Source organism: Aspergillus neoniger (assembly GCF_003184625.1).
Source record: "Aspergillus neoniger CBS 115656 unplaced genomic scaffold BO87scaffold_2, whole genome shotgun sequence".
In the NCBI taxonomy this organism is placed as follows: Eukaryota; Fungi; Ascomycota; class Eurotiomycetes; order Eurotiales; family Aspergillaceae; genus Aspergillus; species Aspergillus neoniger.
In genome coordinates this window covers 611,025-635,679 of record NW_020291130.1, presented here as the reverse complement: position 1 = coordinate 635,679, position 24,655 = coordinate 611,025, and the positions used below count along the sequence as shown (strand labels likewise).

The following is a 24,655-nucleotide window of genomic DNA, read 5'->3' as shown; positions in this document are numbered from 1 at the left end:
AACTTTGAGATGAGTGGGATGCCAATGGCTTCAGTCATGTTAGGCAGGCAAAGTACATTGCGGGTTGATGGCGCTCGTATCGCGAGCTGCTGATATCTAGTCAGCGTGACTAGCTCTCAAAAGAGCAAATCCAGACACACCTTATAGGTCCCATATTTGAATTGACAAGTAGCTGTGTCGTTGGCTACTCGTTTCGCAGTAAGCGGCAAGACAGCATCTGCTGTTGATACGTCAGCTAAAACTACGATCTTCTGCCGCTGAACTCAGCAAATCCACAACGTTATTAACCAATGAAAGATTTCAAGGAGCAAAATGATGCTGGACAGATTGGTTACAGACCAAGCCATCAGGTTAGACAATCTGAGATGGATACGAAGTGCAGATTATGTATCCCGGTCCCCCAATAGTACCGTGCATGACCCGGGAACCTCATAGGCGTTGCAAGCCCTTATGTATCCGATAAGTTGCCTTGGTCTTCTGAGCAAAATATGGCAGGTTGTTGAACATTATGGCATAACAGTCTTCCTTGTAGCATAGGCCAGAATGAATGATGTAGTGCATGGTATAAGCTTTGTCGTTAGAAGCTGTATCTGTATGACCCTACTCCTGAATAGTATATAACAAATATGGCATCCAATTTACCTCTTATGGCCAGATTTGTACTATGGTGCTGTGCTCTACTCAAGCACCCTCCGTAGGAAACCTGAAATGTTATTATGTATCAAATTCATACCACTCACGACCGGCGGTATGCGGTATGTGACAAAGAAGGTTAGCCGATGTTCCACAATTCCACTCACTCGGAGTCTATCAACCATCTTTGAAGACTTTGGGTCAATATTGTGTATCTGGGTTGCAAAGAGACCCCTCGCCTCCGATTTTTGGGAGCAAGCTCTTTATTACTACAGTTATTGTGCGGTTTTTCAAAGCAAAAATTGAAACATCAGTGGAAAGCTGAACTCCATGTTTCGAGGATGACCCCGGAAACCAGGAGCCGCACGACTGGTAGCCGGGCCCTTTTTTTCTGCAATCCGTGCGACCACATCCGCAATCGACCCATTGCGCCGGGTGCGCCCTTGGAAGTAAACGGAGGCAGCATGTATCAATGATGGCCATCTGCCCGATATGCGTCGATTAATACGAAGATCCAGCCATCCTTAGGACTGACCGACATTTGCTGTGTAACCGACATGCGGACCCGACGAACACCACACGGATTATTGGTTGCCCCTAGATTTCAATGCAAGACTCGCTTAGCCTCGGGCTGAAGTGGTTCAGCTATGCGGCTACATTCCAAGATCGACCTGGAGGATACTCGCCCTATATTCGGTGATATGTGATGCACAAACCGTGGAGCCTCATGTTCGAGACAGCATATGCGACCAGATCGAGGCTCGCGGAAACAGCTGTGCTTTTACATGTTGTGCTATTGAGGTCCATGGAGGTAGGAATGTCCCTCGCCGCAGTCGTGATCGGAATTGCCCTCTTGATCGCAGTTGGTTGAAGTATTGGCGACAGCATCGAAGAAGCAAACACAACACCCACCCTCCGTCCAGGCCGGGCCATCGTGTGATTACCTAGTACTGTAGACCGCTGCACTATCAGCCATTGGCTCAATAATACCATCTTCAGATCTAGAACGGACCGCGTTAGCCCCTTCTTCTCTCCCTGGTACTAGGGTCTTGCAGTAGCTGGCCTCCAACACGGATGTCGTTCCTTTTTGATCAGAAAAGCCTCATACAAACGAGCCCGTGCTAGTAACTACCCTATCCATTCCCGATCTGGATGAACTAGCTTCAAATTAGAAAACAAATATCAGTTGATACCCAAATCAAAGAGACGATCATCTAAGTTTCCTTTTGCAGCAAGTGTGCTGTCAAAGTTTTCGCAAGCCTTTTTCAGGGAAGCTCCTAGGATAGTAGCGTAGAGTCAAATTCCCTTAGTGTCCGAATTAGTCCCGAGAGACCCCCTGACCGCGGAATCTTCCACGAGAGAGGAGTAAATATGCCGACGACAGGTGTAGAAAGATGCAAGATCTTGCTTTCTTCTTGTAGATCAAAGTGGGAGTCCATTGTATTGTTCAGAATAGTCCTCGGAGGGGTCGGGCAGGATGCTTGGAAACCATAGCGGGTAAGAGTGCTTCTTCTTAGGGAGCTAGCCAAAGCGAATAAGGGGTTCCATTAATGCTCGCCTTGAAGTTAGTAGATCGTGTTGCACCGAGACAAGCTATGACCCAATGTTTGCCAGAGGAAGTCTAGAGGGAATAAGGACTAGCATATTGATGGTAAAGTGGATGTTTTGAGACAGCCTCAAAATACTATACTATTCGCTAACGGGGAAGCTGCGGGTTGACAACAATGTACCATACTGAGATACTGCGTTTTTTTTTTTTTTTTTTTTTTCCCAGTGAATAAATGAGCAAGTGTGAAGGTATCGGAATTGTCACAGAAACAATTTCCGCTTGGGTCCAAATTCTGAGGATTTCTAAACCCACGTTCCACGTCACTAAGCCAGCCCCTTCTGCATTCATTCTGGTCCTGTTCCCAGGATATTGAACCCCTGATTACTCTCACTGAAGCAGAGACGTCCAGGAACAGCCCCTTAGAAGTAGGTGGTATTAGGTAAGATGGCGCTTCACACACAGATGAATGGATCTACATCGGAGGGGAGTGACAGGCAAATAAATTCTGGTACCTGTTGGTTACCGCGAGACAGGACACGTCTCACCAGTAGGTGGGTGAATGGAGATGCAGCCGTTCAGGTCCTAGAACAATGTTCCTGCACTTCGACGCCAGATAGTTGACATGAACTGCAATGAGCCCAAAGTGGTGAGAAGATCATCAGATAAACCACGAGACAGGCCAATTGATGATCCTGCTAAAACAAAAGCTCCGACTACAACCAGGCAGTCTGCTATGTATAGTACCTGCAACTAGTGAATGTTCGATAGACAAAGTCAACTTTCAACGACCGACAGGGGGATCCGGTCCATGTTCCGTCAAAAATTGTGCTGCCTTCGACGGCGGCAAGAGCACAATATAATATATAGAAACGGGTGGAATAAACGCCCATCCCGCATTTAGTTTAGTGCTTGCAGAGTTCGACATTCTGTTGGTCGTAGAAGGGAAGAAGCAAAGACATGACAGGTTTTGGGGCCTCATATCTTGGTCCTGATTGTGGCGCAGCAGACACCAAGAAGCCGTGACATCCACGACTTAGTACTTCAGACTGGAAGTACAAAGCAGATTCCAGGTCGCTGGGCTCCAGAATTAACACCACTTTATTCTACTGGTCCTCTTAATGGTCTGTCCTCCCTGGTCTGATAATGTCTCACTTTGGGATTGCCGAGTTTTCCAGCTACTAGCCTCGTATTCAAGGGCGTCCCGGTCGGAGAACGACAAAGCAATGAATAAAAACACGGAGGCCTGTCACACAAATACTCAAGTCTGCGACAGTTTATGTAGGGCGAGGAAGAGATTGACTCCCGCGCGTCAGCGGAACTGTTAGGAAAGCGACTCTTTTCATGGTCATTGGCTGTTGCCCTGCTGCAAGTGGTTAGAGACCCTCCAATCACTGAGATGTTGTTGGCATTTGAGGGGGTTGCCATGCACCTCATCGTCATAACAATGAGGCTCATATCCTCCAATGTACTTCGTAGTTAGACGGGAAGCACAAGGATCTACGAATGCTGAGGCTGGTCTGCGAAAATTTGGTGCATCAGATTCAACACAGGCTACGTGGGTGGCTACGAGGCGGTTGGGGATTGGCTCAGAAAAGATCAGCCTGTCATAAAAGACAGATCCAATGGCATCAGCGACCTCCGCGGTTCGGTCCTCCACGGCCAAGGTCAGTGCAAAGCTCGGCCATGTTGGTGTTGTCCCTTTCTTAGCTCCGTCTTTGGGGTTGGTTACCCAAGTAGGTAGGTCTTTCGTAGTCGGTTATTACCTTGTTAGTACTTAGTTAGTACTCCCGGAGGCGGGCAGTGGTACTGTATCATATGATAACAGTAAGCGGAGACGGAATTTCTGATTGGCTCTCAACAGGTATCGTGTTGGCGGATGACAGTTTGCGCGATTAGTAAATTAATGAAGTGCTCCTGCTGAGATACATCGTTGCAGGTGTTGATAAATTGGTTGCTTTTGTTTGGTACGGAAGCAAGATCGAGCCGTGTCCCAAACCCCGAACAAACATCGACCATTCTACTACGGAGGGACAACCATACGACTACGAGATCTCAAAGGAAAAGGACAGCAAGCCCAGGACAAAGTTTAAATTGCCCAAAGTTCCTCCGAGGTTCTGGAGCGTATGGATACTGTTAGTTCTATCGACCCCGTTGGTCTCTATTTTCGGCAGTCCCGGTATGAGCCCCCACTCCAGTTGGAATTACGCTGCGCTATTATTGGCCAGCCCTGGTGAGAGCGGGACCCGGATGAAGCGGAGAACGGGAGATAACGGCCCCGATCACGGATGTAGTATTACCATCCGCCCGTAACTTACACACCAACCTGAGGCGCAAAGCGTGTAAATGAATTACCGTCTTGGCCGTCGAAGAGAATCGTCCCCGATGGGGCAATGCGAGATGGTCCATCCAATGGAATTTTGTCTTACTCTCCGACTATCCCTAGATTAGGCTAGCGCAACTCGTCTATCAGGCAGACATCGAAGACGACTCAGCCCGGATGAACAGCCTCAGTCTCCCTTACCTTCCAAGTGCCATGATCCATACTTGACCCCATCCTTTTCCTTCCACGTTCTATCATCTCCGCTATCCGTATTCATTATTCACCTCCCCCCCAAACCCTCCTGTATAGCGTCCGTTTTAGGCCATTCATAAGCCTAGATCCCATTCTCGTTGCTTGTTTTCATCGTAAGGGGTGTTGATTGTTTTCACCATAAGCCGCCCGGGGCCTCCCGTCACCCCCTTCTCCCTTCACTTTGAGTCGTGATCCTCGAAATACCATTGTCGGTCAGAACCACACCCCTTGAGCCCCAGTCCTAGTGAGTTCCTCCGACTTTCAGCCCCAGCTCCATCACTTACCCCCTTTCCCTTCTCCTGGACCGTCCTAAAACCAACTAACTTTCTATCTCTTCGAATCAGCCCATCGCCAGCACCGTACGTCATTAGAGCCGCATCAACAGTGTACATTCATCGATCTCCCAAGTTCTTATCCGCAAACATACCGGACAAGTGAGTCACCGCGGAAGAGGGGTGCGCCATACTCAGTAACGTGCCTTCGACCACTGCTCCGCTACTCGCCCACCATGAATACCATTCGGAATCCAGACGCCATGAAGTCTCAAAACCCCCGCCGGGGACGTCATGTTTCACGACCTCCATCGCTCGCCTCCACGGCAGACGTTCATGCATCGCGCTCGCGCTATCAGTTGAAGAAGAATCAAACATTTCACTCGAAAAGCCCCTCTTCGTCCGATGATGAGGATCCCCTCGCGGACCTAGCCTGCTCACCTCGTCGCTCCTCGACCTCCCCTGCTGCCCTTCAAGCCATTCTCGCCGGTCAGCAACGTATGAACAAACTTTTGAGTCGCTTCGACCTAGATTCTAGCGACTCAGCGCCTCGACAAGAGCGCGACGGCCTCCCAGTTCCCAGGGGTTATCTTGACATTCACTTCGAGCGCTCACAATCCGGCAAAGGAGATTCCTTCCATTACGACCTACGCAGAGGCCCCTCGAGGAAGGATTCGCAGACCAAGGTCAGGAAGGTGCACTGCCACCCTTCTGATAGTGGTCTAGGAACATCAATTAGCAGCTGTGAGACCGCATCCGCACGCCAAGGTGAGCTACCATTGCTACAGGCTCCTGACATGCATTTTAATCTAATTTTGCCTGCAGCCAAAGAGAGCCGCTCAAAGACAGTCACGCGCACACAGTCGGCTATCACTAGCTCTTTAATGGCTGTTGAGCCGGAATCTGCTTCGAAGCAAAACCTCAGCCTCAGCGCAAGCGAGGAGATTGAAAAGCGAATCCTCGCCCCCCTACTCGGGCAGGAGTTTTGCAAGCCCTTCCATCACCTTGTCGAGAGCGCTCGCGAGCAGATCGAGAAGAAGCAGATTGGTACTCTTCGTGATCTTGAGAAGTCTCTCCTCCACGGAGCTGCTGTAAGCACAATTCGAACACTAGCATCAAATTGCATGCCACTTACAAATTTCCAGGACGTGGAAGCGGAGGTTGGCTCTTACTACCAGTTCTGCAGTTCTACTATCTTGTGTCTGAGTGAGACGTACACTCACCTGGACCCCCGGGACCTGTGTATCCCTACGGATAAGAGCTACAGCAACTCGTACTTTCTCGACCTCACTGCCCAGGTCCACCGTTTCAAGGCCATGCGGGACGAGGCTCGCAAGAACAAGAAAGAGGCATCGTATGTTTACTCCCTAAACAATAGGCAGAGACCAGAAACTGACCAGCTCAGTGAGCTCAAATTGACCCTGGAGGGCGGCATGAGCCAAACGGGACGTCCTCTTGAGCTCGTCGCACAAAAGGAAGGCCAGGCGGTCTCTATGCAGACTGGTGAGGCTTATGATGCCCACGCTCCACCCTTGGTGAAGCGTACACTTAGTCTGAATGAAGCGGACGAGGGTGCTAGGCGGTCTATGGCTCGCCGCAAGAAGAACGCTCCCCCCATGAACATCAACACCAAGTGCTCTCACTGTGACAAGATCTTCCAGAGACCTTGTGATTTGACGTAAGTATTTGTGTAGAGTCAACTTATACGGCTACTGACGGTTCTACAGGAAACATGAGAAAACGCACTCGCGTCCATTCAAGTGCCCCTTTGAAGGATGCAAGTACCACGAGCTTGGATGGCCTACCGAGAAGGAGAACGAGCGTCACGTCAACGATCGTCATTCGACCACTCCCCGCATGTACGCCTGCACGTTCAACGGCTGCGCATACAAATCGAAGAGAGAGAGTAACTGCAAGCAGCACATGGAGAAGGCTCACGGTTGGAACTATGTGCGTGCCAAGAACAATGGACGCAATGCTAAGCGGCGGGCTACTTCGGCTCGCGCCAGTCCAGCTGAAGACAGCACGGCTCATTCGAGCCCACTGCACATGAGCCCTGACCAAGTCAGCCCTGTTCAGCTGGCCCCCGCTCAGTTGGCTTCCCTCCAAATGGCTTCGGATATCAGCTCTTTGCAGATGACTCCGGACCAGGTCAACTTGCTGCAAATGAATGCTGACCATATGAGCCCTCTCCAATTGAGCCCGGACCATATGAGTCCACTCCAAATGACCCCCGACCGTGCCAGTCCTGCCGAAATGCTCTCCCTTCAGATGAGTCCGGATCAGGGCAGCTCGGTTCAAATGAGCCCACCCCAAGTCAGTCCCGCTCAGCTCAGCACACCGGCAACGGGCCCTCTCCAATCCCCGGGATTTGTCAACAACTATTCGCAAAACCCGATGTTGCCGTTGCAGGACCCGTACTCCCAACTGAAGCACGAAGACTGCGTCTTGTATACCGACAATGACTTTGCCCCTCTCAACGGAACGACAGACTTCTTCGAGGACGCCTCCTTCGGGTACGGTGAGCATATGTACCAGCCTGGCCAGATGGACTTTAGCTCCATTGGAGCTTTTTACGATGACTCCATCATGAACAGCATGCTCTTCGACACTGCTGCCAATGGCAACAACAACAACTTCCCAGATGAGAGCATGTACATGTTCAACCAAACGCAGATGCCACCGTTCTAGGTAGCTCACTTATGCTGCAGACGAAATGTCGAATCTGTTGGATTAGTTTTCGGACACTCGTTTCAATTGGCGTTGTTTTTTTCCTTTTTTTTTTTTTTAGCGGATTTAAGGACTGGGAACTCAGATTTACTAAAAGAATGGCCACTCTCTACCCACAAGGCTGCACTAGTAGCCTATGTTTATTCTACATTTCTACCATTCGAGTTGTATGTATCATTCAAGGATAGATTGCCCTCTCACTAGTCACGACCATAGTTGAGAGCCTTCAGAAGCGCAACATCCTTTTTTATCACGGTTGGACCATTCATTCCTTTGCCTGTTGCCTTGATAACGGCACAGTGCAGGCTGAGCTACATGTTATGGGACTTTGGACGAAAGCGAATCTTGTTTCAATTTTTACGAGTTATTCATCGAACATGGTATTTCCATTCAGACCATTCACTGGAGTAGGCTTTCCATGCTGCCTTGTAGACATACTCTTTATGATCATCGTTGAGCATACTATACATACTGTGAAGCGATACTTAGACTCGCTCGAGAGGTCTCTGTGCGAGCCGCGCGTCGGTATAGTCAACGCATATGACTTCAAACAGCATATGTTAATGATTCAGATCATGTAGACATGCATTCTATGAAGTATACAAGGTAAACACAACACCTTTATCATCAACCAGTCGTCAGTCATCCGTCTCAGCAATGTCGTCCCATAGCTTCACCTCAAAGTACCCTAGTTCATTTAGTGGGAATAATTACTTATACCAAGCCTTAAATAACATACATTTGAGAAACCACGTGCCCAGCTCACGCGAGTTATCATAATCCAGTATATCTTTTCCAACAGCGAAGAAATGCCGAAATATGGCAGGCGTAGTAAAATTGCTTTCGAAGGACTTTGCTAACTGGGTTGGTTCTTCATCATTAGCCATGCTGAAGCTCCTTGATAGCAAACAGTGTCTTGGGTCCGTCGACCAACGCCTTCTCCTACTCGTTCGGCCTGGGTCAGTTTAGTGTAGTACGTAACGAAAGTATCCTTCACACGCTTTAACTTGACCTTGCAATCCGCCAACTGGAGCAAGAGCTGTATGCTATGTTCTGCGATCGTTTGACCGTCGGTGGTTGCGTAGTTCCAAAGTGTGTGTCTGTGGTTTGAGGAACACCGATTAACATCCTCACTGTTCACCGAGTCAGTAGCGAGTTTGTGGACTAGATTTGTGGTCCATCCAACTTGTTGGCCGTGAGGCATTAACTCTGCATCTTTGGATGTCTTAGGTATGTAATGGTCTCCTTAGCGTTGACGACAAGGAGACGCAATATTAGGAACGGAAGGACACATAATCTCTTCTGCTGCACTTTTTCTCTTGCTGAGAGTTTGTACAACCTTCATACGAGCCAGCGGACTGTGTTTGAAGGTATATTTAGGATACACAATATAGTCACTGTTATTTCCAATACTTGTATCACAAGCAGAATCGATGTGGACTTGGAATATGCAATGATTGGTGAAAGAGATGCAATATCGAGCAGGAAACGATCATGACTATCCCAGCTTGACAAGAAACTTATACCCTAAATCCTGGCGAGAGTGACAAATTCTCTGTCCAAAGATTAGCTCCTCTGGAGAACTGCCGGCCTCTTTTCACTTCGAGCGGGAATGTGTTTAGCTGCTTCTTGCTCTTCTAAAGTACCCCTCATATATCTCTGCTTAAGATCTTAGCATTCTGCACCCACCAGAGCTAATTAGAGGAAAGTCAGCTTTGATAAATGTTTTTCTCCTGAAAATTGTCGAAGCCATTGTTCTATCAAGGCGGAGCACGTTTAGTCTTCATCTGCTGTTGGATTAGCAATCGTCCGAAGGGCAAATTGGATCTACGTCGTGGATGGTTAGTTTCTTTTCCCATAGAAATATCGCCCCATGTCATTCTGTATGGCTAAAATGGCAAGCCTTGATATATCTCCTTGATGTTTGGTCTAAACTCTTAGCACGGGGAAGTCCCCCAACAGCCCGTGACATCCGAATAGCAGAGCAGAGATGTTAGCCCTTGCAATAACAAAGATGTGTACTGTTCGATGGGCATATCAGATTGCATTGCTGCTAATAGCTCTCAGTATGCGAGTCAAAGTATATCTCCTGATACGCACCAGGAACAGACAACTACCGAGCGTTGATTTGTAGTTCAATAAGTCTCTGGTATTCCCGGTTTGGGCGAACAGACCGCGGATATGGCCTTTGGCTTCATCGCTAGGTGCTGCACTTGAAGTTTGCCTATTAGAGTTATCTTTGTGTGTTCTCTATCGAATGGCTGCTGGCTTCAACGAGGTATTCGGGTTTCGAGCGTAGTCAGCGATGAATAGAGGTAAGTACTCCATGTTTTCCAGCCACAGTGGGCCCAAGCAACTTCACGAATAATGCCATGAGTTTCCTCTTTGGATGGAATCTTCCGAAAAAGTATGATCTCGCTTCGACATGTTCGACATGCCTTTGTGCGCCTTTTTGAGCTTCTTCTTCTCCACGCGGTTGCTTATGCGGGGATCAGCCCTGGAGAAACTGCCGGCTAGAAAAATGGCCTTGTGGATAACCTATGTGAGTTGTCAACTTTTAATGCCATACGGGAATAATGTAACTGTTCTTCTTAATGGTCATAACTCACTTCAGTGGGATGTCCTTTTATGAACAGAAGAGGAGTATTACTTTTCTGATTCGATATATGTAAGTAAAGGGGGCAAAGAGGTTTCTGCATCTGCTTCAGAGACTACCCGAATGCATGTTTGCAGGTAGCCAGGTTCGACAGCAAATACTAAACTATGCTAGCGCTTGCATAGTTGAGCCACATAGGTATCTCGAACTATTTTGCTAGGATAGATGCTTATGACCGGATAAATATAAATGTCATTTCCTTGGAGCAGCGGCTATTAAGACCTATGAGACAACGAAGGTTTTGGTAACATATTCGTGGCGCTTCCATGGTAGTTTCGAATAAATCACTCCGCAGAGTACGTCAGAAAATCAATAAGATATGAGGTCAACCCGTATGGCTTGTAAGCATCATTTGCTGTTCCTAGAGTGAAGTCTTTGGTGCTCGAGTAAGTTCTCAGGCCAAGGAAACGTAGAAAACCCAGATCGACCTTCATATCACGCAACAATGTTCATCTCTTCCAACTCCCCGAGTTGAACGACTTCCCCAAGATTACTTGGGTCTTCCGAAAGTCACGTTCGCTTCAAGGTGTTGTTGACTGGGAGCCATTCAGTCAGGAACAGAAATGAGGAGAAGCTCGATCTTTAGCTCCCGACAGCAGGGCCAGATGTTTGTCATCGATCGGGGCGATCCTGCGTGTCCTCAGCATCGGGTAAAATTCCGTCATTGTCATGCGTACCCGGTCACTATATACCAGAGTAATTATCAGGGCAAGCGCCAAGCATAAATTCAAGCTTGCGGAGCTTGTCCGCTCCCCATCGCAAGCCGCTATTGCTTCTGGTCCATTCTAAAGTGCAACAGAACCTGCGGAACAGCAATTGAAGTTATAGAGTGAGTGGCTTTCCAATGACTCGTGTAGGTAAAGACGAGTTTTCATGTTAGCGTTTTGGTATAATAGGGCTCGATTATCTGTCCGCCCTCCTTCTGGCCACTATCAGTCAGCAGGCATATCCGGCTTTATAACATTTAGGTTGTCACTGTCGTTGTATGTTAGTCTGCCATCATAAACGGTCCCACAAAGCGAGACAGTGGCTTCCTGGAGTTCTTCAATTGTTATTCCACAGTCATCTCTGGAGAGAGTCGATAGGAGTTCAACTTGCTCCTACTTGTGGTTCCCGATAAGGTGCACCAACCCTTTCGCGTTAAGTCTGCTCCGCACTTGGCACATAGCAGGCGGTTGGAGAAGTGGTGATGGAGATAATAATGATGACAGTGTAATACCCTGACATACTACCTTTTGTTCGTAGCGCTGTCCCTGTATCTTCGAGGTATAACATTTCCCGCATGGATCAATCATCTGGACCCATCCACTGCACTCTAGCCCTAGAAAGCAGGGCGCACAATGCTCATTTTTTGCTGAAGTTTTCCATACACTGGTGGAACAGTACAAGGCTTTCCCGAAGAATCAATTCACTGAGCTGAAGTCAACATCGATAGGCACCAGCGCATGTTGTTTCTTGTCCCACAACCTGTCCACTTATCAAGGCGACGTGCTGGATAATGGAAAGTATCGCATTCTAGAAACCTCCAGGGTCATCGTTAGCTTCTGACGATATATGTGCAATCGCAATGTGCAGTATTGGTTAGCCAGCTTATAGAATACTAGTTGGGTTTCCTGCCTTGTCTCCGCAGGTAAGCTTAATTCATTATCATGGCTTCTCAGAAAGAGTCTTGAACTCGATCAGCAGGCTAGATGTATTGTCCACGTCTGTCATGCGGTAGTAGATGTGAAGCCTAGCCACGAGGACATAGCTTCTCATTCGACCCACATTGTTCAATGCTCTACTTCATCTCTCGGGTGAAGCTTTCTCCTGTCAGTTGTCCCTAGTGAAGGTTGCTTTTATCGGTATAGATGCGGCAGCTGGTTTCTGTAGACGCATTCCTGTTGTCGTCCTCGGCGTATCTCATTGATGGGGCGAGAAAGTTACAGCCGGATGGTTCTCGTAAGGCTGCACATTCGATCTCGTCAAGTATTGCTGAAGAGCCGTATCTTGACCAACTATCGGCCTGCAACGGCCCGAAATGGGTTTGTGCTGGTAGTACACATTCAGTGCAACTACAGGGTAGGCCTCGTTCGATGAGAAGTTTAATAAGACAGTCCTCGTGGGATTTAGGGCATAATATCTTGCATTACGACTGTAGAATTATTGAGCAGGGCCCCAATGCGTTTTGCTGTCCTCCACCAAGGCCTCGACTTGAAGAGAACATATAGAATGAAAGATATAATGGAAATTGGAATGATCTCTGCAGAGTGCTGTTTTCATAGATACGACTATCAGTATGATCAGGTAAACTTTTCAGGAACTTGGGTCATTCCTTTGAATCCAAGCCACTATTTAGGATCAGGTTCCATATGCCAGAATCATCAAGCACAGCAGTAAGGCGTACTTGCGTTATTGTTATCAGATTAAGAAAGGCAGTTTTGTTTTCTTCATAGGGTATATTAGTTGACCAAGGCTTGTCTATCACTAATGAAACCAGGGCAGTAAGAAAGTCCAGTCCATATAAAATGCCTGCAGGGGAGATGACCAACCAGGAATATGAAGAAGAGAAGAAGAGAAGAACCAGGAAAAGACTGCAAATTTATAGGCAAACGCCAGACCACTAATTCACCCATAAATGGCACAGTGACTGTGGCAGTGGTGGGTGGGAGTGACAAGCCCCAGTCACCTTCACTTGTTCCACCTTCAGCCTCATTCAACCAGGCCTCTCCCCATTCGATCTATCACTCTTTCTCTACCCCCATCCTTATTCATATACGTCCATCTACTATCCTACATCTCGCCCTATCATCACTATCAAATATTCACCACAGATGTCTAACAAAGTCACCATGCCAGACCTATCAGAAGAATCCAGTTTCTACGGCTTGTACTCCCCTACACGCAAACGAACCCACCAACTAACCAACCCCACAGGTTCGGAAGAAGAGACAACACGTCTAGAAGAAGAAGTGTCCAAATTCGACACAGACCACTACTGGACAGACATCCATCCTCATGAGTACAATACCATCAAGCAAAACGTCCTTGCAGCCCGAGGAACCATGCCCTCATCGTCATCCCCAGCCCCAGAGGCAGATGCATCAGATGCACCCGAGCCCATGGACCTCACAACTTCACACCTCTCCAGCGAACCCCCATCAACCCCAATTCCCACCCACGACTTCGACGTCCCCATCTCAAGCACAGACACAACCCCAATCAGACACAACCGCCCCTCACCCAACGAACCCATCTCATCTTTCCTCGCCCGTCTACGCCCATCATCTACCCTCTCCACATCCCCAACGGGGTCCTGGATCTATACCACTAGTTATAGCTATGAGCAGCCGCAAGCAGATATCAAGAAGCTAGTGGCAGAAGGGACGAAGGCACTCCATGCTCATGAAGAGGCAATCGCTCAGGTGCGCGCCGAACACGCTAAGAAGCCAAAGAAGACGCAGACACCTGCTGCGCTGACGCGCGAACTCACCAAGCACCGTGTGGATTTGGAAAGGGAGATCTTCGCTTTGGCTAAGAAGACCAACGTGGTGTCCGGTAAATGGTTGCTTTTCGTCTCTGCGGAGAAGGTGGATGAGGTGTGGGGGGTAGTCGCGGAGGCTACGGCGAAGGGGGAGTTGGGGTTCGGGGCGAAGGTAGCTACCGCTGCTGCTGCTGCTGTTGCTGGTGGTGAAGGGGGTTCAAACAAGACGAGGTTGATTTGTATCTATACGAAGGACTATGAGGATAGAGCTGATGTGGAGAGGGTTTTGAGGAAGATGGCGGCTTGGGAGTTGGTGGATTTGGATGGTCGGCCGATTTATTATAAGTGTGATGCGTATACGCATTTGGATATCAAGGGGGGGAATGTGTGGGGGTTGAGGGCGAGTATGTACTCCAGTCGGGATTTTGGGAAGAAGTAGATTGTGATATTCTGGGGTTGGGTTTGGTGTCTTGGACATTTGATCTGTGCTTGGATATGATGTGATGTGAACCGTGGTATGTATGCATGTTGTGGGTATATGGTTTCATTAATCTATATTGCTTTCTCAATGACTTGCAGACGACAAGTGGTAGCTCAGAGACCGGCTCGAGCTGCGTAACTGTCCTGATGAATGATACAAATGTCTGGAGGTCTGGAGGTGGCTGAATGGTCATAGCGAGGTACCCTCTTGTACCATGCTGAGGCCCACGTTATGAATCCAACTTGAAGATGGCCCTTCAACTGAACATGGGTGCACCATAGTGACTTTCACGAGGCGACTCTCATGCATTTTTGGGCATATCAACCCCAATCCAACTGTTGATCAGTCTCAAAAACCCCTCAGGTATAGAATCTCCCCACTCAAGCTTCCCTCCCCTCCATAACCTTCTCACAAGCCTCCCTAACCTCCTTCACACCCTTAACCCCCTCCCACTTATCCAACAACTTCTTGACCACACCCCAATCCCCCTCCGCCTCATCCCCCTTCCCCTCCTCCAACAACTTCTCCAACCTCGCCGGCGCCGCAAGCACCCACTTCACCGTCCTCTTCTCAGCCCTCCTCCTCTCACCCCCCTCACTCTCCTTAACCTCCTTCATCCTCCTCTGCTGCTCCTCCCCCTCCTGAATCAAACCCCCAGCAGTCTCCGCCACAAACGCAATCGCGGGGCCCAGCGTCTTCGTCATCGTCAACGGCGCTCCCCGATCATCCATCGTCCTCCGCATCTTCCCAATCGTCTCAACGGCCCTAATCAACTTCGAGTAATTATCATACACTAATGCTTTGCGCTCACTGTCCAACGTGCGGATATCCCCGACAAGCGTATTCTCCGCTTTCAGGACCGTCGATAGCGACGACGAAGCGAGGAGCTGGTTCACGTAGCGTTGCGGATCGAAGTCCGGGCTGTCGAGCTCGGTCCCTGTTGTGGATAGTATGGATGGGCCGCCGGCACCGCTACTGCTGCTGGAGATGTCGCCTGCGTCGGTGTGCCGTGGGATGCTGCGTGAGCGGCGCCCGTCATTGTTGGGATCGGCTGCGGAGGAGGGTTTGAGGTTGTAGTAGTCGCGGAGGGCGGCGCGGTTGCGGCGGGGGTGGAGGGAAGGAGAGACAGCGCGGGCGGTGGATGGGGTAGAGGAGGCGCTGAGGTTGTTGAGGTTGTAGTTGGTGTTGAGGGTGTCGAGGGAGGGTCGGTGCGAGGATGTTGGTGTTGGAGAGTGGGCGCGGGATGAGGCGATTGAGGGGCGGGGGGAGGAGAGGGTGGACATGTCGATTTGAAGATTTCGTGGATGTCAATTGTCAAAAGGTAAAGTAGGGTAAAGGCGCGTATGTATTGTGTAGTGAATCGTGAAAGGAGTTAGTTTGAAGGTTTAAAGATCGCCCCGATAAGGAGAGTTCAGATGTAAGTCTAGCTAGCTGGTCCGTTCCCCGGATTCGTTCCGCTCCGCATCGGAGCTACGAAGAGTAAACATTTTCCATCAGAGCTACTAAGTATCTACATTCCTCCCCAGGACGAACAGCAACTCACAACGATGCACCTTCATTCTTCTAATAATTGATCTACACCCCTACTATTAAAAATAATGACCTCCACTCCTCACACCCAAATAACCACCCACCTCCTCACCACCAAATCCCTCCCCGTCTCCCCCACCTGGTTAACCACCTTCCTCGCCTCAACAACAACATCACGCACCATCCCCCTCAGCGCCCTCACCCAAACCGCCCTCTTCCGCATTCTCACCTCCGACATCCGCGACTCCCTCAGCACCAGCAGCCCCTCCATCCTCCTCCCAACCGACATCTTCGACCCCACGATCCAAGAACGCCGTCTCAACGGCCCCATCCCACTCCAAGTCCTCGACATTGAAGACATCGGCACGAGTCTCTGGAGCCAGGTGGAGGCTATTGAGCGCGTGGAGAAGGGGGAGGCGATTCGGGGGAGGGAAATTGTGAGGACGGTGAATGTGGGGGAGGATAGTGAGGCTGCTGCTGCGGAGAACAGCAACAATAATAATGCAGCAGGCGGGGGTGGTGGAGGTGATAGCAGTGGTCCGCATCGGTTGATTCTGCAGGATGCGGCGGGGACGAGGGCCGTCGGGGTGGAATTTGCGAAGGTCAATGGGATTGGGTTGGGGAAGCTGGCTATTGGGGCGAAGGTCGTCGTGAGGGATGTTACGGTTGCGAGGGGGTTGGTGATGCTTACGCCGGAGTCCTGTGTGGTGTTGGGAGGGAAGATTGAGGGGTTGGATGTGCAGTGGAGGGAGGGGAGGAAGGAGAGGTTGTTGGGGAGGATTAATGGAGGGGTGTAGATTGGGTTTGTTATTGTGGTAGGTTGGTTCCCTTATTGGAGGGATGTGGATGATGGAGTGTGTCTAATGCTTGTATGCATCTATACTAATATGTGTATGTGTGTGTAACAGTTAACTAACTACAACACGTCTAGCTGGTCGTTGAGACCGCGTGGTTCAACTCCTCCCATCCAGTCTGCTTCCATGGCGCAACCATGATCGCCCGCAGCGCGTCGCTTGCCTTTCCGGTCTGTGCGTATGCGGCGGAGAGATCGATGGCCTCCAGGTTGCTTCGGGGAGGGACACTCCTCGCTGCCCGTTTGGTCGCCATCTCCGCAGGGTACAGTTCCTGCGTGGCGGACGCCAACTCTACCCAACCTTGAGGTTCGTACGGCGATCTCATCACCGCTGCTGTGGCCTCACCAACGCGTCTGACATCCTCGGGTACGCCAGAGTTGTCCGTGAATCCAAGGGTCGAGATGGCGGTCAGGAGCTTGATTAGCTTGCCGCGTTCATGGATCTCAATGTCGTCTCTTGTGATCATATTCTGCAGATCGGACTCGACGGCATTGATGGCATCCGCATCGGCGTCAAGGAGTGCGATTGCTCCTAGGAGCGTGACAGCCCCAATATGGTCGGGGTTCTCCTCAACGCAGTCGAATAGTTGCTGCCGTGCCACAGCCCGCTCCTCTTCTCCGCCCTTGGCCCACAGAACCTGTGCCAGGAGGCACACCACCTCCGGAGCGTTGTCGGCTTCCTGAAGGGCGTCCCGGAACATGTCAATCGCGTTGTCCATCGACTTCATGTAGTAGTGTGCTAGACCGGCTGTCAAATGGGCCGACAGGCGCAACTTGCGGTTTGTCTCTGGGTCAAACTTCTCGGCATCTTCCTCGCCAGACAGCATAAGAGCTGTCTCCGCCTTCTCAGCAGCTTCTTCGAAGTCATGGCGCGCAAGCAGAACACGAGCAATGTCTGCATTGGCCTGTGCATATCGGGAAAGGGACGACGCGGATTCCGTGACTTCGTATTCACTTTCCATGCCTGCGCAAACTAACCGCAGACTCGCCTCAGCGTCGGTGTGTTCGCCAATTCTTTCCGCCAAGAGAGCAGAAAGGTGGACGAACGGAAGGTCAGACGGGTCCTGGCTGGAGAGCTGGTGCAGGGCAAAGAATGGCTGGATGAGTTGTGAGATCTCGTTCGACAGCGACGAATCCGACAGGAGGTGGTCGAACAAGCTCATCGTATACTGCTTTTTTGACAAACGAGTCGATGAAGTGGAGATATCAAAGGCATGCTCAAAGAGGCCCCTCGCTTCCTGAGGATCTCCGAACAAGAGTGCCAAGAATCCTTGGCCAACCCAGGCCGGGGAGTAGTCGGGGTCAGTGGACTGTGCCCGGGTGAAAGCCTCATTAGCGAGCTGGATGTCATTGTGAATGAGATAAAGAGTTCCCAGGTTCGTCCAGACTTGGGCGCTTCTGTCGTTGAGATGAAGACTGCGGACGAATGCATGCTGTGCGACCTTGGGGCTCATACTCGTGGTGACTACTCCCAACGCGTTCCAGAACTCCGAATTTCCGGCTTCGAGCTCAATGGCTCTCTTAAAGCATCGCATAGCTGCCTTTAGAAGCTTACGTGACTGCTTCTTGTTCTCGGTGTTTAGGATAGTCTGCAAACACCGGTAAGCTCGGTACTCTGCCCAGCCCAGGTTGTACCAGGCGACTGCTTGGGCATGGCTGTCCCGCAGAGAGACCTGAATGGCACGCTTGTAGGCCAGGATAGCAGCGTAGAGACATTGGCTTGTCCGGTTGGCGGTCTCATCGTCCGCTGTTGACGAAGATAGATAGTCATGACCAACATTATCAACTTCTGTCAAGATATCGAGGGCCGTAGGTTCCAGCTGAGTCTCAAGTAGGTCTCGTAGCTCATCAACCGGCAACCTACCCGCTTTCGACTGGACGTAAGAGAAGAGCGTACAGGAGTCTCCGATTCCTTTCCATAGGTTGAACACGTCGACCCGTTCCAGAGCAAGCGACTTGGCTACTAGTAGGGCCTTCCGTGCCAGCTCAATACAGTCATTGTAAAGACCCTGGTCCAGACTCTTCCAGGAGCTCTCGGTAAGCGTTTGAAGCAGCGCAATCGCCACGCCAAATTCATTAGGTCGCACCTGCAAGACATCTTCATATCTCGCAATAGCATCCTCGTACTCGCCGAGCTCTCGTTTGACATTAGCTAGCATGTACCTTGCAAACCAGATCTGCTCCTTGTCGGAAAGGTTATCCTCGAGCTGCTGTGCGTGCTCAAACGCCTTTGTAGCGGCAATGAATCTGCCAGAGTGGTGGTAGCTCTCGCCTAGACCAACCCACGAATGGTAGTCATTGGGAGAGATTCTGAGAGCTGCCTGGAAAGAGACAATACTCTTAGGGTACTGTTGCTTGTTGATTTGCACTGTGCCCAGAGCTGCGTAGGGCCAGCTGTAGCCTTTGCGCTTCGAGCCTGGGGCAGGCTTAGCTTTCCCTGAATCGACGACACGTTGGGACACGGCTTCGACAAGATCCCATTCCCTCTGATCGGCGAATGTCTTGGCCAGTCGCTCAGCTGCTTCGATCTCTGACGCGGACAGCTCGAATGCCTTATGGAAGCACCTGCGTGCTCGGGTCTTGTCCTTCTTGTAGTCCGCATAGTAAAGACCGAGGCTCGTATAGGCAGGAGCAAAATTCATGTTTGACTGGATAGACGCGAGGAAGCTGGCGTATGCTCCAGTCCGGTCTTTGCGCGCTGCCGGCGATGGATCATTCTCCCACTGGCAGTATCCCACTCGGTAGAGGATCTCAGCTTTGAATTCTCTATTGTCGGAGTCCGTTTCCTGAAGTTCTTCAAGGACATCTTGCAGTCCCTCCAAGCCCGATGCAATATCGCCGTTGAGTGCCCTACACCACGACAGCTCACCGCGGACTTTAATATTCGTCGGGTCTCGCTCCAGCGCACGCTCCAGGAATTTGACGGCTTCAGGGTAATCCTCGTCAACCTTAAGAATCAGACCGATACCCAACAAGCAGCTCGTAGATTTCGGCTCTCTGCCCAAGATCTCTTCGAAAATTCGCTTAGCTTCGGGGTGATGCCGGGGAGACTGGTAATAAATAAGTGAGTTGGCGAGCATTATGTTGAGTGCATCCGTGGTGTTTTGCAGGCTGATGCCAGTCCTCCTGACAAGGTCCTGTACATTGCGAAGGCCTTTGCGACAGACATCCACTGTGCTGTCGTATTCTTCAAGTGACAGATATAGTTCGGCCACAACCCGGTGAGCGACGATCGACGCCGAAGATCCTTCAAGGCCTTCCACCATCAAGAGCAGGTTATCCTGGACACCAAGTTCATTGCTCTCGCCATTGTTGTTCTCGGTATCTTCATCCTTCTTTGCAGCTTCTTTGGGCTCCTTGTCTTTCGGGAACGGTGACAAGTCGCTAGCCAAGAAGCCCTTCAGCAGCTTAGAGAGACCATCCTCGGGGAAGAATTCAATAAAGTCGTCCAAGAAGTTGCGGTCCCACTCCGAGAAGCTTTGAATATCCTGCCATTCTAGCACGATCTTCCACGCGAGCTCGTAAGGGTGCTTGATGATAACCATATCGTGGGCGGCCTGGAACACTTCTGCTCGCTTGGCGTCCTTTCCATTCGTCGGTAGCACAGAAAGGATATCGTTCGCCCGCTGTAACAACTTTTCTTCGTAGGTACGCCGAACTTCATCATCATGAGACCAATTGACAATTCCACGGTATAGCTCCTCTAGCTCGCTCCGCTTGAAGGCCTCCCTCTTGACCTCTAGTGTAACCTGATCAATCTTTGCACCCAGTCGCGTACGTCGTTCACCGATTTCCCTGTTGATAAACTCCTTTTCCTCCGCCTCGGTCATTTCTATCAATCGGAGGTAGGTGTGCGAAGGATGGGGAACTCTCCCCTCGAGGAAATCGTAAAGCGGGCATGATGGCAGGTGTAATTCGAGGGCTTTCTTGTACTGTGACCGAGATCCGTTCTTCTTCGCGAACCCAACGTACTTGTCGACCAAATCTTGGCAGCGGTTTTTGTCATCTCTGCACTTTGTTTAGTGATTATTCAGTTTAGAGACAAAGACGGAATGAAAACGCACGATTCGGCATATACTTGACCAAGTCGGAGAACTGCGTCGCGATACGTATCGAGCTTCTGAGCTCCCTGCTTCTCAAAGAGGTTGATGAGTCCTTGCCACGCTGTCTTGTCGTTCTCTTTCACCCGGATTGCCGAAAGATAGGCTCTTTCAGCCTCGGTGTTTTTGTTGAGTTTATCTAAAGCTAGACCAAGGAAGACATTGCTGTGATATGGTTAGATAGTGGGCAGCGCAATGGGTACCGCGGGGTCGGGGCAACACACGCATGGTAGATCTGAGGATCTTGCTGCACAATAGCTTTGGCTTTCTCAGCTGCAAGCTCGAAATCCTTTGCGTCGAGTGCTGTTCGCACCGCCTTCAGAGCGGATTTGCTTGACATTCTAGAACAATTGCTTCATGGCCCAGCCGGTCGAGGCGAGATTCTGGATAGACGAAGTGGAGGAGCTGAGCGCCGGCCGAGAAAAGGCTAGCTAGTCTATGTGGGGAAGCCCAAGCGGGTACGGATCGTATATTCGTATGGTACGTCAGAGGCCTGGTCGCCTTCCCGTTATCTCCAATCACCCGTGATACTCTCTCCGCAGTGATCCTGGATTCACTCTACCTTTGATAGCGGATTCTCCAGGCACCAGGGGAGTTTTTGCGGTGCAGGATTCACATCTTATTTAATAAGTGCATCTCTTCATGTTCCACATCTGTCTTCACTCTCGTTGACTCTCCCCTTGATGGTTAGACAGTTTGCTCATGCAAGGTTAGCGCGGATCCCCGATCGACACCTCATTCGGTCCCCCGGCTGTCCTGCTGTACACCGTACTGACTGACTCTCAACTCCCAGAATAATCTATCTGTCACCCGACCTGTCTCGTCACTTTAGGCTGCGCTAGATATTTTCCGAGAGTTTGTGGTCGTCTGTGTCTACACCCCTTTTATCATACCTGGAGCGTCAACGCCGTTTCGTTGTCGCCTACTACCTACCTTGCCACTGGCAATCATGGGCCCTCTACGACTCCGCATTGATGGTCGGACTTTCAAGGACTCGCACAATAGAGAAATTACACTAAGAGGAATAAACGTTGCTGGTGAATGCAAATACCCTAAGAACCCTGATACACCGTCCTACATCTCCGATAACTTCTTCGACGCCGATAACGTTTCCTTCGTCGGTCGTCCTTTCTCCCTTGACGACGCTCATACACACTTTGCCAGGCTACGCAAATGGGGTTACAATACTTTGCGATACATCTTCACATGGGAAGCGATTGAACATGAAGGGCCCGGAAAGTACGATGATGAATGGATAGCATTCACTATTGAAGTCCTGCGGATCGCCAAGCAGTACCAATTCTATGTGTTCCTAGATCCTCATCAGGATGTGGTATGTTCCCAGTTATTATGCTTGCTTGGTGGTACGAGCCGTTGCTGAACAAGCCCAGTGGTCTAGACTATCAGGAGGCTCCGGTGCGCCAGCTTGGACACTTTACGCGGCAGGCTTGAACCCGCGGACGTTCAAGAAGACCGAAGCTGCCCTTGTTCAAAATACGTATGATGTACCGGCCGAATTTCCTAAAATGATCTGGAGTACGAACTACACCCGTCTCGTCTGTCAGACAATGTTTACCCTGTTTTGGGGGGGTCGGGACTTTGCTCCGAAAGCCATAATCAACGGCATGAACATACAGGACTATCTGCAAGGCCACTTCATCGCAGCGTGTCGATATTTCGCCCAGAAAATCCATGAGGCTGGCGACATTGAAAATGACGTCGTTATTGGGTGGGAGAGCATGAATGAGCCCCATCGCGGACTCATTGGAGTACAGGACATATCCGTGATCCCACCGGAGCAACAACTTCAGCTCGGCACCTCGCCCACTGCTTTCCAAGCCATGCTTACTGGCTCGGGACGGGCATGCGAGCAAACAACCTGGAATTTTGGCAGCTTCGGCCCTCACCAGACTGGCAGAGAACTTGTAGACCCTGAGGGTGAATCTGCATGGCTGCCAGCTGATTATGACGACCACAAATACGGCTGGAAGCGCGATCCCGATTGGAAATTAGGCGAGTGTCTTTGGGCCCAGCATGGAGTTTGGGATCCGTCGACGGACCAACTTCTCCAGAAGGATTACTTTTCCAAAGTGCCACAGACCGGAGAACCCCTGAATTATGATAGGTTTACTAACACGTATTTTATGGAACACTATCGGGCTTACAGGGATGCTCTCCGAAGTGTCTGGCCGGGGGCCATCATGCTGTGCCAACCACCGGTCATGGAAATACCCCCGGACTTGAAGGGAACAGCCGATGATGATCCTAACATGATCCATGCGGTACATTATTACGATGGACTTACACTCCTGACGAAACATTGGTAGGTAGTTAACTTAACCACTCAAACGTACAAATCCTATGGTGCTGACAGCCACAGGAATCGGCTATACAATGTGGATGTAATCGGTGTTCTTCGAGGGAAGTATCTGACTCCGGCATTTGCCGTCAAGATCGGAGAGACAGCCATTCGAAATTGCTTGCGTGACCAACTCAAATTCCTCCGTGATGAAAGTCTCAAGTACATGGGGAACCATCCGCTGATTTTCACGGAAATTGGTATTCCCTATGACATGGACGACAAACATGCCTACAAAACCGGCGATTATAGCAGCCAAGTCAGTGCGATGGATGCGAACCACTTTGCCCTAGAAGGAAGCACGGGCAATGGCTTCACGCTGTGGCTCTACACCACCACGGTAAGCATTGCCGCCTGACCGTCTGGAAGAGGATTTTGTCTAACAAGTTACTTTCAATGTTTCACAGAATAACCACGAGTGGGGCGACAACTGGAACGGCGAAGATCTGTCAATCTACTCCCTCGATGATCTGGAGCTGCCAAGTGGCAAGCTTCTGGCACTGGAGGGTGAATCCCGAACGGACCCCGACCCTCGTTCACCCGCCTACTCGGAGAGTCAAGGCAACCCTGAGCATCATCAGGTTGGACCCGGTAATCTGAAGGATGCACTGGCCACACCGTCCATCACATCGGAATACACCCAGTCCAACGCAGACAAATTGGGCTTCCGAGCTGGAGAGGCATTCATCCGACCCAGCCCAATCTACACCTATGGAGATGTCTTGAAGTATGTTTTTGACCTTCAGAACTGCACATTCACCCTATCGCTGGTCGGCAGCAAGCGGATCCTGGGAGATGAGGTGGCAACGGAGATATACTTGCCGGAGTTTCACTTTCCTGATACACAAACCGTGGTTTCGGTCAGCAGTGGAGAATGGAGCATCGACTACACGGAGATCAACTCGATCAAGGTGCAACGACTCCGCTGGTGGCATATGGAAGGGGAGCAGGATATCAAGATCCAAGGTGTGAAGCGGAAACCCGGCGACCTGAGCAGTGTGTCGGCGGATGATTTGAGCTATCTTGAGCAGTGCCAGAAAGGGGGTTGCACGGTGATGTAGATGGCTGGACCATCGCTGTTGCGTCCTAGTATAGCATTTGAGACGACAAATTATATTTTCTCAGATGTTGGGTGGAGTTTCGGTCATACTATAGTTTATGGGTCATACGTATTAGTCTAAGTACGGTAATTGGTTTGCCTGTCTTCTATGTAAACTGTCATAGAACATATCAACGTAGGTTGCAGTCATGGTCACTGAGTAGGGAACTGAAGCCTCCTATGGTTTAAGGGGGTAAATAAACTCTCCTTTTCTGTATGCCGACGGAGAGGGGAAGTTCCAGGGCTGATCCAGGCCTTATCGATAAGGCCAACCCCGGGAAGCGGTAAAGGGCAGGGCGTGCTGTGAGTGGTGCAAGCCCCTCCCTGACCGCCTAGTCGGTGTGGTGATTGGAGCAGC

The 24,655-nt window shown here is 50.3% G+C and overlaps 8 protein-coding genes across 8 annotated transcripts; 4 read left to right on the top strand and 4 right to left on the bottom strand.

The window, feature by feature from the left end:
• Positions 1-1,020: 1,020 nt before the first annotated feature.
• Positions 1,021-1,876, bottom strand: BO87DRAFT_78317 (uncharacterized protein). Its single transcript, XM_025629561.1, has 3 exons — positions 1,646-1,876; positions 1,350-1,583; positions 1,021-1,230 (listed from the first exon to the last, which is right to left on the bottom strand). The coding sequence occupies exons 2-3, from the start codon at positions 1,564-1,566 to the stop codon at positions 1,103-1,105; spliced, it is 345 nt and encodes a 114-aa protein (XP_025484656.1). The 5' UTR covers positions 1,567-1,583; positions 1,646-1,876; the 3' UTR covers positions 1,021-1,102.
• Positions 1,877-5,262: 3,386 nt separating this feature from the next.
• On the top strand, positions 5,263-8,154 carry ace1 (putative C2H2 transcription factor (Ace1); the record flags this gene model as incomplete). The annotated part of the gene is made up of 5 exons (XM_025627878.1): positions 5,263-5,794; positions 5,852-6,117; positions 6,172-6,380; positions 6,432-6,704; positions 6,754-8,154. The coding sequence occupies 5 exons, from the start codon at positions 5,263-5,265 to the stop codon at positions 7,715-7,717; spliced, it is 2,244 nt and encodes a 747-aa protein (XP_025484655.1). The 3' UTR covers positions 7,718-8,154.
• A 240-nt stretch (positions 8,155-8,394) lies between these two features.
• Positions 8,395-8,643, bottom strand: BO87DRAFT_421342 (uncharacterized protein; the record flags this gene model as incomplete). The annotated part of the gene is made up of 2 exons (XM_025627047.1): positions 8,395-8,444; positions 8,496-8,643. The coding sequence occupies 2 exons, from the start codon at positions 8,641-8,643 to the stop codon at positions 8,395-8,397; spliced, it is 198 nt and encodes a 65-aa protein (XP_025484654.1).
• Positions 8,644-13,121: 4,478 nt separating this feature from the next.
• Positions 13,122-14,525, top strand: BO87DRAFT_78242 (DUF1917 domain-containing protein). Its single transcript, XM_025629560.1, has 2 exons — positions 13,122-13,277; positions 13,329-14,525. Exons 1-2 carry the CDS (start codon positions 13,226-13,228, stop codon positions 14,312-14,314), a joined length of 1,038 nt encoding a protein of 345 aa, XP_025484653.1. The 5' UTR covers positions 13,122-13,225; the 3' UTR covers positions 14,315-14,525.
• On the bottom strand, positions 14,348-15,739 carry BO87DRAFT_412118 (COG1/VPS51 family protein). The gene has a single exon (XM_025626484.1). It carries the CDS (start codon positions 15,637-15,639, stop codon positions 14,737-14,739), a length of 903 nt encoding a protein of 300 aa, XP_025484652.1. The 5' UTR covers positions 15,640-15,739; the 3' UTR covers positions 14,348-14,736.
• A 113-nt stretch (positions 15,740-15,852) lies between these two features.
• BO87DRAFT_78201 (OB fold domain-containing protein) lies at positions 15,853-16,748 on the top strand. Its single transcript, XM_025629559.1, has one exon. The coding sequence runs from the start codon at positions 15,955-15,957 to the stop codon at positions 16,681-16,683; it is 729 nt and encodes a 242-aa protein (XP_025484651.1). The 5' UTR covers positions 15,853-15,954; the 3' UTR covers positions 16,684-16,748.
• BO87DRAFT_412116 (SKI complex subunit tetratricopeptide repeat protein SKI3) lies at positions 16,666-21,226 on the bottom strand. Its single transcript, XM_025626483.1, has 3 exons — positions 21,064-21,226; positions 20,804-21,004; positions 16,666-20,747 (listed from the first exon to the last, which is right to left on the bottom strand). Exons 1-3 carry the CDS (start codon positions 21,177-21,179, stop codon positions 16,814-16,816), a joined length of 4,251 nt encoding a protein of 1,416 aa, XP_025484650.1. The 5' UTR covers positions 21,180-21,226; the 3' UTR covers positions 16,666-16,813.
• Positions 21,227-21,368: 142 nt separating this feature from the next.
• On the top strand, positions 21,369-24,380 carry BO87DRAFT_349034 (sterylglucosidase 1). Its single transcript, XM_025621006.1, has 5 exons — positions 21,369-21,548; positions 21,633-22,172; positions 22,231-23,162; positions 23,220-23,538; positions 23,606-24,380. The coding sequence occupies exons 2-5, from the start codon at positions 21,789-21,791 to the stop codon at positions 24,257-24,259; spliced, it is 2,289 nt and encodes a 762-aa protein (XP_025484649.1). The 5' UTR covers positions 21,369-21,548; positions 21,633-21,788; the 3' UTR covers positions 24,260-24,380.
• Positions 24,381-24,655: the final 275 nt, after the last annotated feature.